At 39.1% G+C, this 15,580-nt stretch overlaps 1 protein-coding gene across 2 annotated transcripts in view; it reads right to left on the bottom strand.

The window, feature by feature from the left end:
- Msh6 (DNA mismatch repair protein Msh6) overlaps positions 1 to 15,580 on the bottom strand; it is a 72,279-nt gene that overhangs the window by 32,001 nt on the left and 24,698 nt on the right. For both annotated transcript variants that reach the window (XM_068354163.1, XM_068354173.1), the window contains exons 5-9: positions 6,783 to 6,883; positions 4,759 to 4,908; positions 4,467 to 4,631; positions 635 to 769; positions 318 to 453 (exon numbers count right to left, since the gene is read on the bottom strand). In XM_068354163.1, coding sequence (XP_068210264.1) covers positions 318 to 453; positions 635 to 769; positions 4,467 to 4,631; positions 4,759 to 4,908; positions 6,783 to 6,883 — 687 coding nt within the window. The remainder of the gene's footprint in view (positions 1 to 317; positions 454 to 634; positions 770 to 4,466; positions 4,632 to 4,758; positions 4,909 to 6,782; positions 6,884 to 15,580) is intronic.

Genomic DNA, 15,580 nt, shown 5'->3' with positions numbered 1-15,580 from the left:
GGAACAGGTACTTTTACAAGGAAGGATTAGGTAGTCAAAATATAAGACAAACCCAGATACAGTAGTGGTAAAGAGTTTGGTGTAGGGTCAAAGACCCAAAAACTTAGTCTTAAAATGCATAAATCCTGCTCATGGAGGGAAGAATGACAAGGGCAGATATGATACTGTAAAAAAATTACACAAATTTGGTAGTGCATAAAAAAAGAAAAATATGTTTCTTTTAAAATTAAAACCAACAAAATTGTTATGGAACAGGATTTTGTAAAAATACTTTCTTAATTAAACTTTCTTGGACCTTTGCAATAAAAAAAACTTACAAGTTTTGATACGTTTCTCCATCATCTCTGGGGTTTCTGTCTGCTCTATCCTTGCCACTTTGTAGCCTTTTTCAATTAAGGTTGATGAATAGCGGCCATAAGCTATCTCTGGAAAGCCAACATGTGCTTGTTCTCCCTACAAAACAAAGTTTACTCTAGTTAGTATAGCAAATACTTCAATAAAAATGATAATTTCCATATTCATGAAAATAAAAAATCTAATGACATGAAACAAGACATTACATATTGCATCACCAAAAATTTCAAGCAACATACTAATGTAATAACTAAATAGAACACATCACATTGAAACTTACCCTCATCATTAATAGTCCAAGTTCCTGCACCCCTAATGTAGCATCCATATGGAACAGTTCATAGAACTTTCCCATTTTAAAGAATAAAACAGTGTCGTAATGGTGGGACTTCAGCTCCCACCACTGTCTCATTCCCTGCAACAAAACAAAACAATGTAGGTCTGTGTAGCATTACAGGTAGTATCTTTTAGCACTTAACTTTACATAGCTTTTTGTCATGTATAACCTATGCCTAAATAATAAGCAGTTGAGTACCAGAACTATAAAAAAGGTTGATTTGGTACATTATACTGTATTAAGAAACTGGACTAGGTAATATGCCTATATTATATGGAAGCAATTCTAAATAAACATGTCTTCAGATAAAATGAAATGAGATATCTAAAGTAATTTTCCAAGATAAAATCCTCTTATACTTGAAAAATATATTTCTAAAGTACAAGATACATTTTGTTAGCTTTCCTGGAAAAATTTGTTATACATACATATACCAAGGCACTTCCCCCAATTTTGGGGGGTAGCCGACATCAACAATGAAACAAAACAAAAAAAAGGGGACCTCTACTCTCTACGTTCCTCCAGCCTAACAAGGGACTCACGCGAGTTCAGCTGGTACTGCTAGGGTGCCACAGCCCACCCTCCCACATTATCCACCACAGATGAAGCTTCATAATGCTGAATCTCCTACTGCTGCTACCTCCGCGGTCATCTAAGGCATCGGAGGCAGCAGCAGGGCCTACCGGAACTGCGTCACAATCGCTCGCCATTCATTCCTATTTCTAGCACGCTCTCTTGCCTCTCTCACATCTATCCTCCTATCACCCAGAGCTTTATATAAGAATAATAAAATAACCTACAATAAACTATGCCATTAACAATATAATTACAATACATAATAAGACCTCTACATACTTTAGATTGTTGATATTCTTCTTCACCCAAGGGATTAACTACTGAACTGTATTTGTTCAGTGGCTACTTTCCTCTTGGTAAGGGTGGAAGAGAGACTATAACTTTGGTAAGCAGCTCTTCTAGTAGAAGGACACTCCAAATTCAAACCATTGTTCTCTAGTCTTGGGTAGTACCATGGCCTACCACTACCATTGCCTTAGGTTAGAGTTCTCTTGCTTGAGGGTACACTTGGGCACATTATTCAATCTAAATTCTCTTCTTGTTTTGTTAAAGTTTTTAAAGTTTATATAGGAAATATTTATTTTAATGTAGTTACTGTTCTAAAAATATTCTATTTTAATGCAATTACTGTTCTAAAAATATCTTATTTTTCCTTGTTTCCTTTCCTTATGGGGCTATTTTCCCTGTTGGGGCCCCTGGGCTTATAGCACTGTGCTGTTCTAACTAAAGTTGTAGATTAGCAAGTAATAATAATAATAATAATAATAAAAATAATGTAAGAAAAGGGAACCTGATCCCAATCCGTATAAATAATCTTTGTCAAGTGGAAGACCACTTGTGATTCCAATTTCTTAAAAGCTCCAGTAACTTGTGAATGTAACAAAAAAAAAAATAAACTAAATATATTTAGGTTGTGCACATAAAAGAAAATGAAAGAACTGCCTAAATAGAAAATTTAGGAAAGTAGAGCCTTATGTACATTACAATAGGGAGCTTTCTTGGCAAATAAAGAATGTATTTGATGCAAATGCAAATAAAAAGTAATCTACTTGGGATGTAAGCAACAAGTAATCATTAACAAAACTACTGTATTTGGATTTCTGAATGTTGTTTTATCTGCAATCTTAGAAGTACAGGGTGGTTTTAGAAGAGGTAGGGGTTGTATGAATCAGATTTTTACAGTTAGGCAGATATGCGAGAAATATTTAGCAAAAGGTAAGGAGGTGTATGTTGCGTTTATGGATCTGGAGAAAGTGTATGATAGAGTTGATAGGGAAGCAATGTGGAATGTGATGAGGTTGTATGGAGTTGGTGGAAGGTTGTTGCAAGCAGTGAAAAGTTTCTACAAAGGTAGTAAAGCATGTGTTAAGATAGGAAATGAAGTGAGTGATTGGTTTCCGGTGAGAGTGGGGCTGAGACAGGGATGTGTGATGTCGCCGTGGTTGTTTAACTTGTATGTTGATGGAGTGGTGAGAGAGGTGAATGCTCGAGTGCTTGGACGAGGATTAAAACTGGTAGACGAGAATGACCATGAATGGGAGGTAAATCAGTTTTTGTTTGCGGATGATACTGTACTGGTTGCAGACACAGAAGAGAAGCATGGACGATTAGTGACAGAATTTGGAAGTGTGTGAGAGAAGGAAGTTGAGAGTTAATGTGAGTAAGAGTAAGGTTATGAGATGTACGAGAAGGGAAGGTGGTGCAAGGTTGAATGTCATGTTGAATGGAGAGTTACTTGAGGAGGTGGTTCAGTTTAAGTACTTAGGGTCTGTAGTTGCAGCAAATGGTGGAGTGGAAGCAGATGTACGTCAGAGAGTGAATGAAGGATGTAAAGTGTTAGGGGCAGTTAAGAGAGTAGTAAAAAATAGAGGGTTGGGCATGAATGTAAAGAGAGTTCTCTATGAGAAAGTGATTGTACCAACTGTGATGTATGGATCGGAGTTGTGGGGAATGAAAGTGACGGAGAGACAGAAATTGAATGTGTTTGAGGTGAAGTGTCTAAGGAGTATGGCTAGTGTATCTCGAGTAGATAGGGTTAGGAATGAAGTAGTAAGGGTGAGAACGGGTGTAAGAAATGAGTTATTAGCTAGAGTGGATATGAATGTGTTGAGGTGGTTTGGCCAGGTTGAGAGAATGGAAAATAGCTGTCTGCTAAAGAAGGTGATGAATGCAAGAGTTGATGGGAGAAGTACTTGAGGAAGGCCAAGGTTTGGGTGGATGGATGGAGTGAAGGAAGCTCTGGGTGATAGGAGGATAGATGTGAGCGAGGCAAGAGAGCGTGCTAGAAATAGGAATGAATGGCGAGCGATTGTGATGCAGTTCCAGTAGGCCCTGGTGCTGCCTCCGATGCCTTAGATGACCGCGGAGGTAGCAGCAGTAGGGGATTCAGCATTATGAAACTTCATCTGTGGTGGATAATGTGGGAGGGTGGGCTGTGACACCCTAGCAGTACCAGCTGAACTCGGTTGAGTCCCTTGTTAGGCTGGGAGGAACGTAGAGAGTAGAGGTCCCCTTTTTGTTTTTGTTTCTTTGTTGATGTCGGCTACCCCCCAAAATTGGGGGAAGTGCCATGGTATATGTATGTATGTATTTTATCTGCTAAGACTAGTGCTAACAGGCAAATTTCTGAGAGAAGCATGAATTTCCAAAGTGTAATAAGACTAACTTGAGTGATATCTTAGAAAAAGTTAGGAGAACTTAGATTCAAGATGGCTGCCTATTATTAATAGACCAATACCTTGGAGTTGTATAAACACCAACCATCTTCTACTTGACTTTGGCTCCTCACCAAAAAATTTACTCTATGAACATAATGTACTAAATATCCTTCCTTGATATAAAAGAAAGAGTATATAACTTCACAAAAAAAAATTGTACTCAATTAAAAAATTACCATTCTAACTTTTTTCTTAAAATCAATAAATCTTACGTAATACCAAGATGACTCCAAGAGATTAAGGTTTATTTTAAAGAAACTACACATTACAAAAAAATTAACTTTTACTGGGGTTGGATACTCACTTTTCACTCAAACTCCAAGAGATTAAGATTATAATACAGTACAATAAAATACACTCTTTAATGAGGTTGGATTCTAAAATTTTACTTAAACTAATAAGTCTGAAATAATACTATGATACCTCCAAGACACCAAAGGTTCATTTCATAAAGTACACAATACAACAAAATTCAAACTTACCGGGGTTTGCGAATTCAAAAAACTCTCAGGAACATGAACGGTTTTTGGATTATAGTTGGGGTCAGTAGGACGTCTCCTCTCCCTATCCATGATATTTTCTGGAAACAGCCATGTATACTTCATAAAAGGCCATGTCTCTCCCCCATCATTAGATTTAGTTGGTGTCTGCAATAGTATTTATAAATTTTCAAAGTCTAGTAACAGTTGAAAACAAAGCGATCATAATCATAATGTTATTCATTACACATTATCATTTCCAAGAACTAATAAAGGAAAAACAAAATATCCTTACGTCCTTTGCAGCAAAGAGGGACAACTTCGATTTAGTGTTTTCAGACACTTTTGGTAAAACTGGACTTTTCATTGACGATGGAGATTCCATAAATGAGGAGCTCGATTTACGTGTAGCAGGGGTTGATGGCTTTTTCCGCTTGTTTGAGTTCTGTCATGTCAAAATGAAAATTCATAAAATATAAACATATACATAACAGTAATTACAATATTCCCTCAGATATTGCGAGTTTTATGTTCCAGAACCCACACAAAAGCCGTAAAACTGGAAAGTTGATACCGTATTCTACAGTATTTTTTTCAGTTTAAAAAAAAAAAATTATTTTCTTTATAATCTATTCATTTATAAACTGGTTACACACTCTTAAAACACATTTTCAGCTAAAACTTACAATTTCTGTGGACACATCCTTACATATACTTAAATTAAAAAAAATCTAAATAGGAACATGCATTAACATATGTACTACTCGTCCAGGCTATGCCATTGACCAAACTATATGCCCATTTACAGCGATAAAAAAGTAGAGCAGTAATTAATATAAAAAGTATTTAGATAATACTGATATTTCACTTAACTGTATCCAATAATAATACACAAAATATTCACATGTTAGTAGTGTATTATGAAATAAAAACATGGCAAATATAAATTTTTTCCACTGTTTACATAAGATAAACAAGACTACCACTACTCTCTTCAAATCAACCAATTAAGGCAAACTACGGAAGGACATTTTCTCTTGCTAAAAGAGATAATTATTACTTGAACTTATTTTCATTTTACCACATAGAGGTACATAGTTTTAGTAAAAATACTTTTCTCTTTTAATCTAATATAAGTTTTAATGGCATATAGTGTCGATGAGATAATTTCATAGTTTCTAGCTGTGCAGTGCTTGATTAAAAAGTTTAAAAGATTAATTACTTTTATCCAATTCTTTTGGTACAGTAGTATTTGTGTGGTTTGGTTTACCTTTTCATAAACAAAGAAAGGTATGATGTAATAATAAATGTCATAATCTACTAACTTCATTTGTTTGTAACAATTAAGATGTTTACTTTCGGATGAAAATTAAAATATAAGCAAAACAGCTGTTGTTATCCAAATCAGTTTGTTTATAACAAAATAGCTGTTTTTCATTCGGGTGTTTACAGTTTTGTGTTGCTGTTTTTCGTTCGGTTGCTTATACTTTTGAGTGTTACTAACGATACTTTTATTGCTTTAATTGTTTAGTTTGGCTTCTTTAACTTTTTTTAACTATAAATTGGGATAGAGAGCTTGGCTTATTATAATTTGATCTAAAGAAAAAAGAAAAAAAAACTGAAATGATACACAAGATATTTGATAAAGCTCACAAATTTCAAAGGTCGTTTGTATTTTTCCGAACCATGCAAACCGGAGACCTTCAACTCCTACTGAAGGATGAAGATTTGTATCTGGGTAGGAACAGTCCTTTTATTATGAGTGAAGGGTCACACAAAACGCGAGATTGCACCGAACTATGCAAACCGGAGTCCTTCAACTCCTACTGAAGGATGAAGATTTGTATCTGGGTAGGAACAGTCCTTTTATTATGAGTGAAAATCTGGGGGTCACACAAAACGTTAGATTGCAAGTTGAACGAGTACATTTTCATTTTCATCGAAAAAAAATTTAAATATGAAACATATAAAACTTATCTACCATAAAAACCTATGACATAGAGAGAAGTCTGCTATAAAGATTTACGTATATTCTTAAATCCATAATGTACTGCGGGAGTAAGAAGTGAACTGCGATATGGTGAGGGATTACTTAACTTTAAATATGAGCTTGAAAAAGGCTTACATATATCATATAAATAATATAGCATTAGCTCTATACTAAGATGAATAAAAAACCTAACTACACCATAATCATTTTACTTTTCATAGCTTTTAACTTAGGAAAAGATATTGAAATCTGTACGATAAGAACAATGGGCAAGAACATTAATCAATTAGCCTGATGTAAAAGCACGAAGTAGAAACACACACGCATACCTTGACGGGAGAGTCGACTTCTGATTCAGTCTCTGGTTCAGTAATTTTTCCTTCGTCTTCCCCTGAGCTCCCAGAGTCTTCACTCTCTTCTGCCTCTTTGCCTGATAAATGCAGAATACATTGCAAGTGACAAAAACACTGAATAAATACATTAATAGAGCTGACTACCATATCATTAAAAGTATTCTACAACTACTGTATTTGGTATGCTACGTTATTATATGAACTTTAGTAGAGCAAGTTTATTTCTATGAATCTCTCGATGTTCACATTGTATTGCTTCTGTCACGAAGCTTGGTTTTATTGACGTTTATCCCTAAAACTAAAAAAATTTCCCGTATGTTTTCCTTTCAATAGACTTATGTCACTAGAAAAGTAATAAAACAATCTAGCTGTTATTGCCAACCAAAAGTAACTTCTTCAATATTAGGTTTACTGGTGCATTCACGAAAGGAGGGGGGCAGCAAACAAGTTTAAGTAGGATTCAACTGAACAACTGAAAACCTAAATAAATAAAATTTATTGAAAAAATAAACTCTTACCAGTAGGCTAAAACATCAAACCTAGCACTGCAGAATCGACAGTTCTATGGAACAATGAAGATGAAAAATCTGGATTGAATTCATCGGCTTGGACTTTACAGCCTAGCACTAGGGCCAGGGAGGACATTAACACTCAATGTGCGATTGGAAGATACCCTGCATTTCCAGTATGATATAAAAGTTAAGAGGTTGGCCAGCACGATAGAAGAAAGGCAACAGGAATGGATGGATGGTAGAGGGCTAAAGAGCATGCAACTAGGAGCCAAAAAGTTACCGTAAAAACATCCAAGAAAAAGATTTTTTCCAGATCAAATGCTCAACTTTTTTTATCCCTCTTAGATCCAGAAAATTATCCAAGCTTTAGAAAAGCGAACAAAAACTAAAGGATGTAAAACCGCAGATTAATGAAATCTGCAATTCCCTCTTGAACGTACCTCTTACGGGCTCACAATTTCCACATTATCTAAGCTTATGGAATACCTTATGCTGCAATTTGCACTTCAAGAATTCTAACATTTATTCCTTACTTATACACCAAGGGCACTGAGCCATCTCGTATTCCATTCCTCAAAAACTTTGATGTTCTGCTGCCCTTTTTACCATGTTCTTTATTCTGTACATCCCTTCCTCTAGTAATCAATTAATAATATAGTACATCCCAAAAGTATAACAAATCAAATCCCCTTATTACTACTAATGCGTACCTGAAACTGTTCAACCATTCGCTTTTACCAAATATTTCTGTTCTGAATTTTTGTTCAGTCATTAACCATTCAGTATCTATATTTCCACATAATCTATGGAAAAACTTTATTCCTTACATTCTTAGGTTTTGTAATCCTTTTAGAAGTGGCTTAAATCCCATTGGCATCATCTAGGTTATCTATTACCCGACATCCTATTTGACTTGCATCACTTTTATATTATTTAAAGGGTTTAATTTACTGTCAGCATACTTTTAAAGCTGAAAAAGACAGCACCTGACTACAAAATTAAACTTCTTAATATTCCTTCATGATGTACATGAACATAATGTATTCATCAAATAGGCAATATTACCATCACATCTCTGCTTATTAAAAGAGCCTTCATTCACTATACAGCATGTTTATGGGTTACCACAGAGATATGTTCCTATGACGTATTAAAACTAGAGTCTTGATGCAAGTCGGAACATATCTTAATATAGTACAGACACCCATCAAATTCTATCTTTGCGGATTCATAACCATATATATAGATCAGCTAAATGTTTCATCAAATTTTTTGAGTGTTCTCAGAGAGACTATGTTAAGATCAAGGAGCACCTTCGACATTTTTGTTCCCTCACATATCTGTTTACCTTTATACCTATTCTACAATACTGTCCACTATACATAGCTGTTGTACTTACATTATGCTATCCATTATAACAACAGTAATAATAATACAACAAATTTTAGATAATTTATATTTTTTCTAGCTATACAAACCTGAGTCATTCGTATGAGTTTACTCTTAAGTCATTTAATTACGATGAGAATTAAGAAGTTGGGGGATTCTAGTGACAATCTATGGTTACCAGTCATCCCACTCACAATGGAGTGTCAGTCACACAGCTCCATTTATCTCATAGTCAAGACTTACAGGGTGAATAAGGTGGGACATTAAAATAAATCACTCAGGTTTGTATAGCTAGGTAAAATCCAAATTATCTTTAAAAGTATGCTCCTATACGAAAACAAACCGTCATTTATATGGGGAGTCTTCTTTAGGTGGACGATGTGTCACTGTAGCAGGTGGGTGTCTGTCTAAACGTTAACCTCGATAAAATGGCGACATTCTAAGACCGGCAAGGTCTATAAGTTAGTCCCACGTAAATGACAAAGACACATCCCTCACGAGGATTAAATGACCAGAGGAAAATTATAATTTCATTTTAATGTTTCAAAATTATCTTGATTAAATGTCACATAAGAAGGTCTTATTTCCATATGCATTTTTTCAATGTTGATACTCCCAAGTGAGGGATGTGCATAAGAAAAGGGGAATTCATTCATTCTACTTTCATACTCACCTATGTTCAAAATAAATGTGACCAACTTTTATCATCCTAGAAGCAAAAACCTTTTAAATGATTTGTTGAGCAGCAACTATAGGACCCAAAGAAAAGGTGTCAGGTAATCTGTGGGTACAGCACTAAAAGTAATATGCAGTAAAGGTAGACTGTCTCTTCCAGACTCCAGCACTAAGGACTTGTGCTATAGAATGGTTTTTACAGAACACTAGAGTTGAGATAATATCACAGATGTTATGAGCTCTGGGAGGGGAGCCTGGAAGTACTAATCTCGAGGACTAATGGGCTTTAAGAATCACTTCTTATAACCAAAAATATATATACCTGTAGTAGTATTCTTTGTCACTCTCTTGTTGTTGCGTCCTGTACTCAAAAATAGGTTAGGGACATAGGACGAAAAGGGGCAGGTAATGTCTGACCAATCTCACAGGACAAAGTAATGAACTGTCCAGATCATAGGTTATATCTCTGATATCTGAGATGGAAGAGAAAAAGAAGGTAGGTAAGATTCTGATGTCTTTTTTATCATAGTCCTCGAGGCTGCAGCTCCAAAAATTAGGAAAATCATGTTTACTTTATGACAATGCAGACCGAGGAATGAGTGAAGTAGTTGGCAATCTATTCCACTTGAAAAGACATAGGACCTTCCCTAGCCACCAAATCTATTTCAAACATGATCATGGCGGCGCATTCTGTTGATGAGTAAAGTATTGATGCGTGTGGATAGCGGCAAATTAAGTTAGCGTAATCCGATGGCATGCATGTACCGACTTTAATTAGCCCACCTTTCTGAATCTGTGGGACATGATAGATCAAACCTGTAATTTTGAATTAGAAGGGGATGCCACACCAGACATTCGTAAAGCATATGAAAAAGAAGCGTTCTTAAGAGAGCCAGTGGTTTTCTTCAGTGGCGAAGCCTTTATTTTGGTGCCTTTCTGTACCAGAAGTCTAAGCAATAATATAATCCTTCCAGCAACACTGATTCTGTGCCTGGAGAGAGAGGTTGATTTGCTGTCACTCGATGTAGTGTTTGAGGTGAAGTTTTCAACACCTTCACTGGCGATTGTACCTGTAATTCTGAAAAAATCTCCTTGATTTGCAATATCTGAAAGAAAAATGTGAAACCCTTGACTGAGCATGCTCTTAGGAGATGAAGCCCTGTTAAGGCTATCATAATCTGAAATAAAAGACACTTGTACCGAGTCATGCTCTGGTTGGACAAGGACAGAAGACAGACGGCCACTATCACTATGCATGATCTCGGGTTGTAAACATAACTGCCTGCTACAGCATCCAAGAGAGGATTGGAGCTGTCTTGCTAACTAAGATGCTTCTTCCCAGCATGGGTGGGATAGTTGGTAATCATACAAAGTTTACCATAATCTAAAAACTTCTTATTTCTGGTCATAATCAAATAAGTTAGGAGTTGACCCAAATAAATGACGAAGGTTTGAATTTGCGTAGGAAAAAATATATATACTGTACTGTATATATACAAATTATGTATGACCAACAACCAGAGGGGCTGCAAAAAAGAAAGAAAAAAAAAAAAAATCTTCCATGATACTATAAAAGGAACCAAGAGCATTGAGACAAGTTAGGAAATAATTATACATTTAGTTGAAACATGTTATTTTTATTAATAAAATAAATTTTTTAATATACTTACCCGGTGATTATATAAGCTGCAGCTCTGCTGCCCAACAGAAAAACTCTACGGTCAAAATACGCCAGCGATCGCTATGCAGGAGGGGGTGTACATCAACAGCGCCATCTGTCGAGTAGGTACTTAGTACTCCATGTAAACAAAGAACCAATTTTCTCCTCGGTCCACTGGGTCTCTATTGGGGAGGAAGGGAGGGTCCTTTAATATATAATCACCGGGTAAGTATATTCAAAAATTTATTTTATTAATAAAAATAACATTTTTCAATATTAAACTTAGCCGGTGATTATATAAGCTGATTCACACCCAGGGGGGTGGGTAGAGACCAGCATTACATGTTTACATTATTATGAGCTAAGTATTTTGTATTTCATTTTAGCAGTTATTCAAAATAACAAACATAAAATAAATAAGTACCTGGTAAGGAAGTCGACTTGAACAATTACTCTGCCTTTTTAAGTACGTCTTCCTTACTGAGCCTCGCGATCCTCTTAGGATGCTGAGCGACTCCTAGGAGCTGAAGTATCAAGGGTTGCAACCCATACTAAAGGACCTAATCAAAACCTCTAATCTAGGCGCTTCTCAAGAAAAGAATTTGACCACCCGCCAAATCAACCAGGATGCGAAAGGCTTCTTAGCCTTCCGGACAACCCAAAAAACAACAATAAAAACATTTCAAGAGAAAGATTAAAAAGGTTATGGAATTAGGGGAATGTAGTGGTTGAGCCCTCACCCACTACTGCACTCGCTGCTACGAATGGTCCCAGGGTGTAGCAGTTCTCATAAAGAGACTGGACATCTTTAAGATAAAAAGACGCGAACACTGACTTGCTTCTCCAATAGGTTGCGTCCATTATACTCTGCAGAGATCTATTTTGTTTAAAGGCCACTGAAGTTGCGACAGCTCTAACTTCATGTGTCCTTACCTTCAGCAAACCATGGTCTTCCTCATTCAGATGGGAATGAGCTTCTCGTATCAACAGTCTGATATAATAGGAAACTGCATTCTTTGACATAGGTAAAGAAGGTTTCTTAATAGCACACCATAAAGCTTCTGACTGTCCTCGTAAAGGTTTAGTTCGTCTTAAATAGAACTTAAGAGCTCTAACAGGGCATAAGACTCTTTCTAGTTCATTTCCAACTAAATTAGAAAGGCTTGGAATATCGAACGATTTCGGCCAAGGACGAGAAGGTAGTTCGTTTTTGGCTAGAAAACCAAGCTGTAAAGAACATGTAGCCGTTTCAGATGAAAATCCGATGTTCCTGCTGAAGGCGTGTATCTCACTGACTCTTTTAGCTGTTGCTAAGCAGACGAGGAAAAGAGTCTTTAAAGTGAGATCTTTAAAGGAGGCTGATTGTAGTGGCTCGAACCTTTCTGACATAAGGAATCTTAGTACCACGTCTAAATTCCAACCTGGTGTGGCCAAACGACGCTCCTTCGAGGTCTCAAAAGACTTAAGGAGGTCCTGTAGATCTTTGTTGTTAGAAAGATCTAAGCCTCTGTGACGGAAGACTGCTGCCAACATGCTTCTGTAACCTTTGATCGTGGGAGCTGAAAGAGATCTTTCCTTCCTCAGGTATAATAGGAAGTCAGCTATTTGGGTTACAGAGGTACTGGTTGAGGATACTGATACCGACTTGCACCAGCTTCGGAAGACTTCCCACTTCGACTGGTAGACTCTAAGAGTGGATGTCCTCCTTGCTCTAGCAATCGCCCTGGCTGCCTCCTTCGAAAAGCCTCTAGCTCTCGAGAGTCTTTCGATAGTCTGAAGGCAGTCAGACGAAGAGCGTGGAGGCTTGGGTGTACCTTCTTTACGTGTGGCTGACGTAGAAGGTCCACTCTTAGAGGAAGGGTTCTGGGAACGTCCACCAGCCATTGAAGTACCTCGGTGAACCATTCTCTCGCGGGCCAGAGGGGAGCAACTAACGTCAACCTTGTCCCTTCGTGAGAGGCGAACTTCTGCAGTACCTTGTTGACAATCTTGAACGGGGGGAATGCATAAAGGTCTAGATGGGACCAATCCAGTAGAAAAGCATCTATATGAACTGCTGCTGGGTCCGGGATTGGCGAGCAATAATTTGGGAGCCTCTTGGTCATCGAGGTTGCAAAGAGATCTATGGTAGGTTGGCCCCATGTGGCCCATAGTCTCTTGCACACATTCTTGTGTAGGGTCTATTCTGTTGGGATGATTTGACCCTTCCGACTGAGACAGTCCGCCATGACATTCATGTTGCCTTGAATGAACCTCGTTACTAGAGACAGGTTTAGATCTCTTGACCAGGTGAGGAGGTCCCTTGCGATCTCGTACAACGTCATAGAATGGGTCCCTCCTTGCTTGGAGATGTACGCCAAGGCCGTGGTGTTGTCTGAGTTGACCTCCACCACCTTGCCTAGAAGGAGGGACTTGAAGCTTTTCAAGGCCATATAACTGCCAGTAGCTCCTTGCAGTTGATATGTAACGCTCTTTGATTCGAGTTCCAAGTTCCCGAGCATTCCCGACCGTCCAGTGTCGCACCCCAGCCCGTGTCCGATGCGTCCGAGAAGAGAACGTGGTTGGGGGTCTGAACAGCCAGGGGCAGACCCTCTCTGAGGTAGATGTTGTCCTTCCACCAAGTCAGTGATGACTTCATCTTCTCGGAAATGGGGATCGAGACCGCTTCTAGCGTCTTGTCCTTTCTCCAGTGAACAGCTAGGTGAAATTGAAGGGGACGGAGGTGCAGTCTCCCTAACGCAATGAACTGGTCCAGGGATGAAAGCGTCCCTATCAGACTCATCCACTGTCTGACTGAACATCGGTCCTTCTTTAGCATGTTCTGGATGCATCCTTGGGCTTGACTTGTTCTGGGGGCCGACGGAAAAGCCCGAAAAGCTTGACTGTGAATCTCCATCCCTAAGTACACTATAGTTTGGGATGGGACCAGTTGGGACTTTTCCATATTGACCAGGAGACCCAATTCCTTGGTCAGATCTAGAGTCCACTCTAGATTCTCCAGACAGCGACGACTGGAAGAAGCTCTTAGAAGCCAGTCGTCCAAATAGAGGGAGGCTCTGATGTCCGCTAAATGCAGGAATTTGGCAATATTCCTCATCAGTTTCGTAAAGACAAGAGGCGCCGTGCTTAGGCCAAAGCACAGGGCTTGAAATTGGTAGACAACCTTCCCGTAAACGAACCTTAGAAAAGGTTGGGAATCTGGGTGGATGGGGACGTGAAAGTAAGCGTCCTTTAGGTCTAAAGAGACCATCCAGTCTTCCTTCCTGACCGCTGCTAGAACAGACTTCGTCGTCTCCATGGAGAACGTCTGCTTTGTGACAAAGACATTCAGAGCACTGACGTCTAGCACCGGTCTCCACCCTCCTGTCTTCTTTACCACTAAGAAGAGACGGTTGTAGAAGCCCGGGGATTGATGGTCCCGGACTTTGACTACCGCTCCCTTTTCTAGTAAGAGGGACACCTCTTGCTTCAAAGCTAGTCTCTTGTCCTCCTCTCTGTACCTGGGAGAGAGGTCGATGGGAGACGTTGCTAGAGGGGGCTTGCGCATAAACGGGATCTTGTACCCTTCTCTGAGCAACTTCACAAATTGTGCATCTGCGCCCCTGTTCTCCCAGGACTGCCAGTAGTTCTTGAGTCTGGCTCCCACTGCTGTCTGAAGAAGGTGGCAGTCAGACTCTGCCTTTAAAGGACTTGGTACCTTTCTTCTTAATTCCACGTCTCCCTTCGGCACGAGCACCTCCTCTGCTTGAGGCTCTGCCACGAAAGGGCGGAATAAATCTGGACGCTGGAGTGTCCATCCTGGGTCTAGACACGGTAGGCAAAGGGGTGGCTTTGCGGGCAGATGACGCAACCAGGTCATGGGTGTCTTTTTGAATCAAGGAGGCAGCAATCTCCTTGATCAACTCCTCTGGGAAAAGGCACTTTGAGAGAGGAGCAAACATAAGTTCCGATCTCTGACATTGTGTTACTCCAGCTGACAAGAAGGAGCAAAGGTTTTCCCGTTTCTTGAGGACCCCGGAAACGAACGAAGCCACAAGCTCACTGGAACCGTCCCGTATGGCCTTGTCCATGCAGGACATAATGAGCATGGAAGTTTCCTTGTCAGAAGGGGAGGTCTTCCTGCTCAACGCTCCCAAACACCAATCCAAAAAGTTAAAAACCTCGAAGGCTCTGAACACTCCTTTCATCAGATGGTCTAAGTCTGAAGGAGTCCAACAAATCTTGGAGCGTCTCATGGCTAGCCTGCGGGGAGAGTCTACTAGACTTGAGAAGTCGCCCTGGGCAGAGGCAGGAACTCCCAAGCCGAGAACTTCTCCCGTGGCATACCAGACGCTCGATCTGGAAGCGAGTTTCGCAGGGGGAAACAAGAATGCTGTCTTCCCAAGGTGCTTTTTGGACTGCATCCAATCTCCCAACACTCTTAAAGCTCTCTTGGACAAGCGGGCGAGGACGAGCTTCGTAAAGGCAGGCGCGGATGACTGCGTGCCTAAAGCGAACTCAGATGGAGGAGAGCGTGGGGCTGCAGAAACAAACTGATC

The sequence above is a fragment of the Palaemon carinicauda genome, chromosome 2, assembly GCF_036898095.1.
Source record: "Palaemon carinicauda isolate YSFRI2023 chromosome 2, ASM3689809v2, whole genome shotgun sequence".
In the NCBI taxonomy this organism is placed as follows: Eukaryota; Metazoa; Arthropoda; class Malacostraca; order Decapoda; family Palaemonidae; genus Palaemon; species Palaemon carinicauda.
The sequence above is the reverse complement of the archived record's forward strand: the minus strand, read 5'-3'. Positions and strand labels throughout refer to the sequence as shown.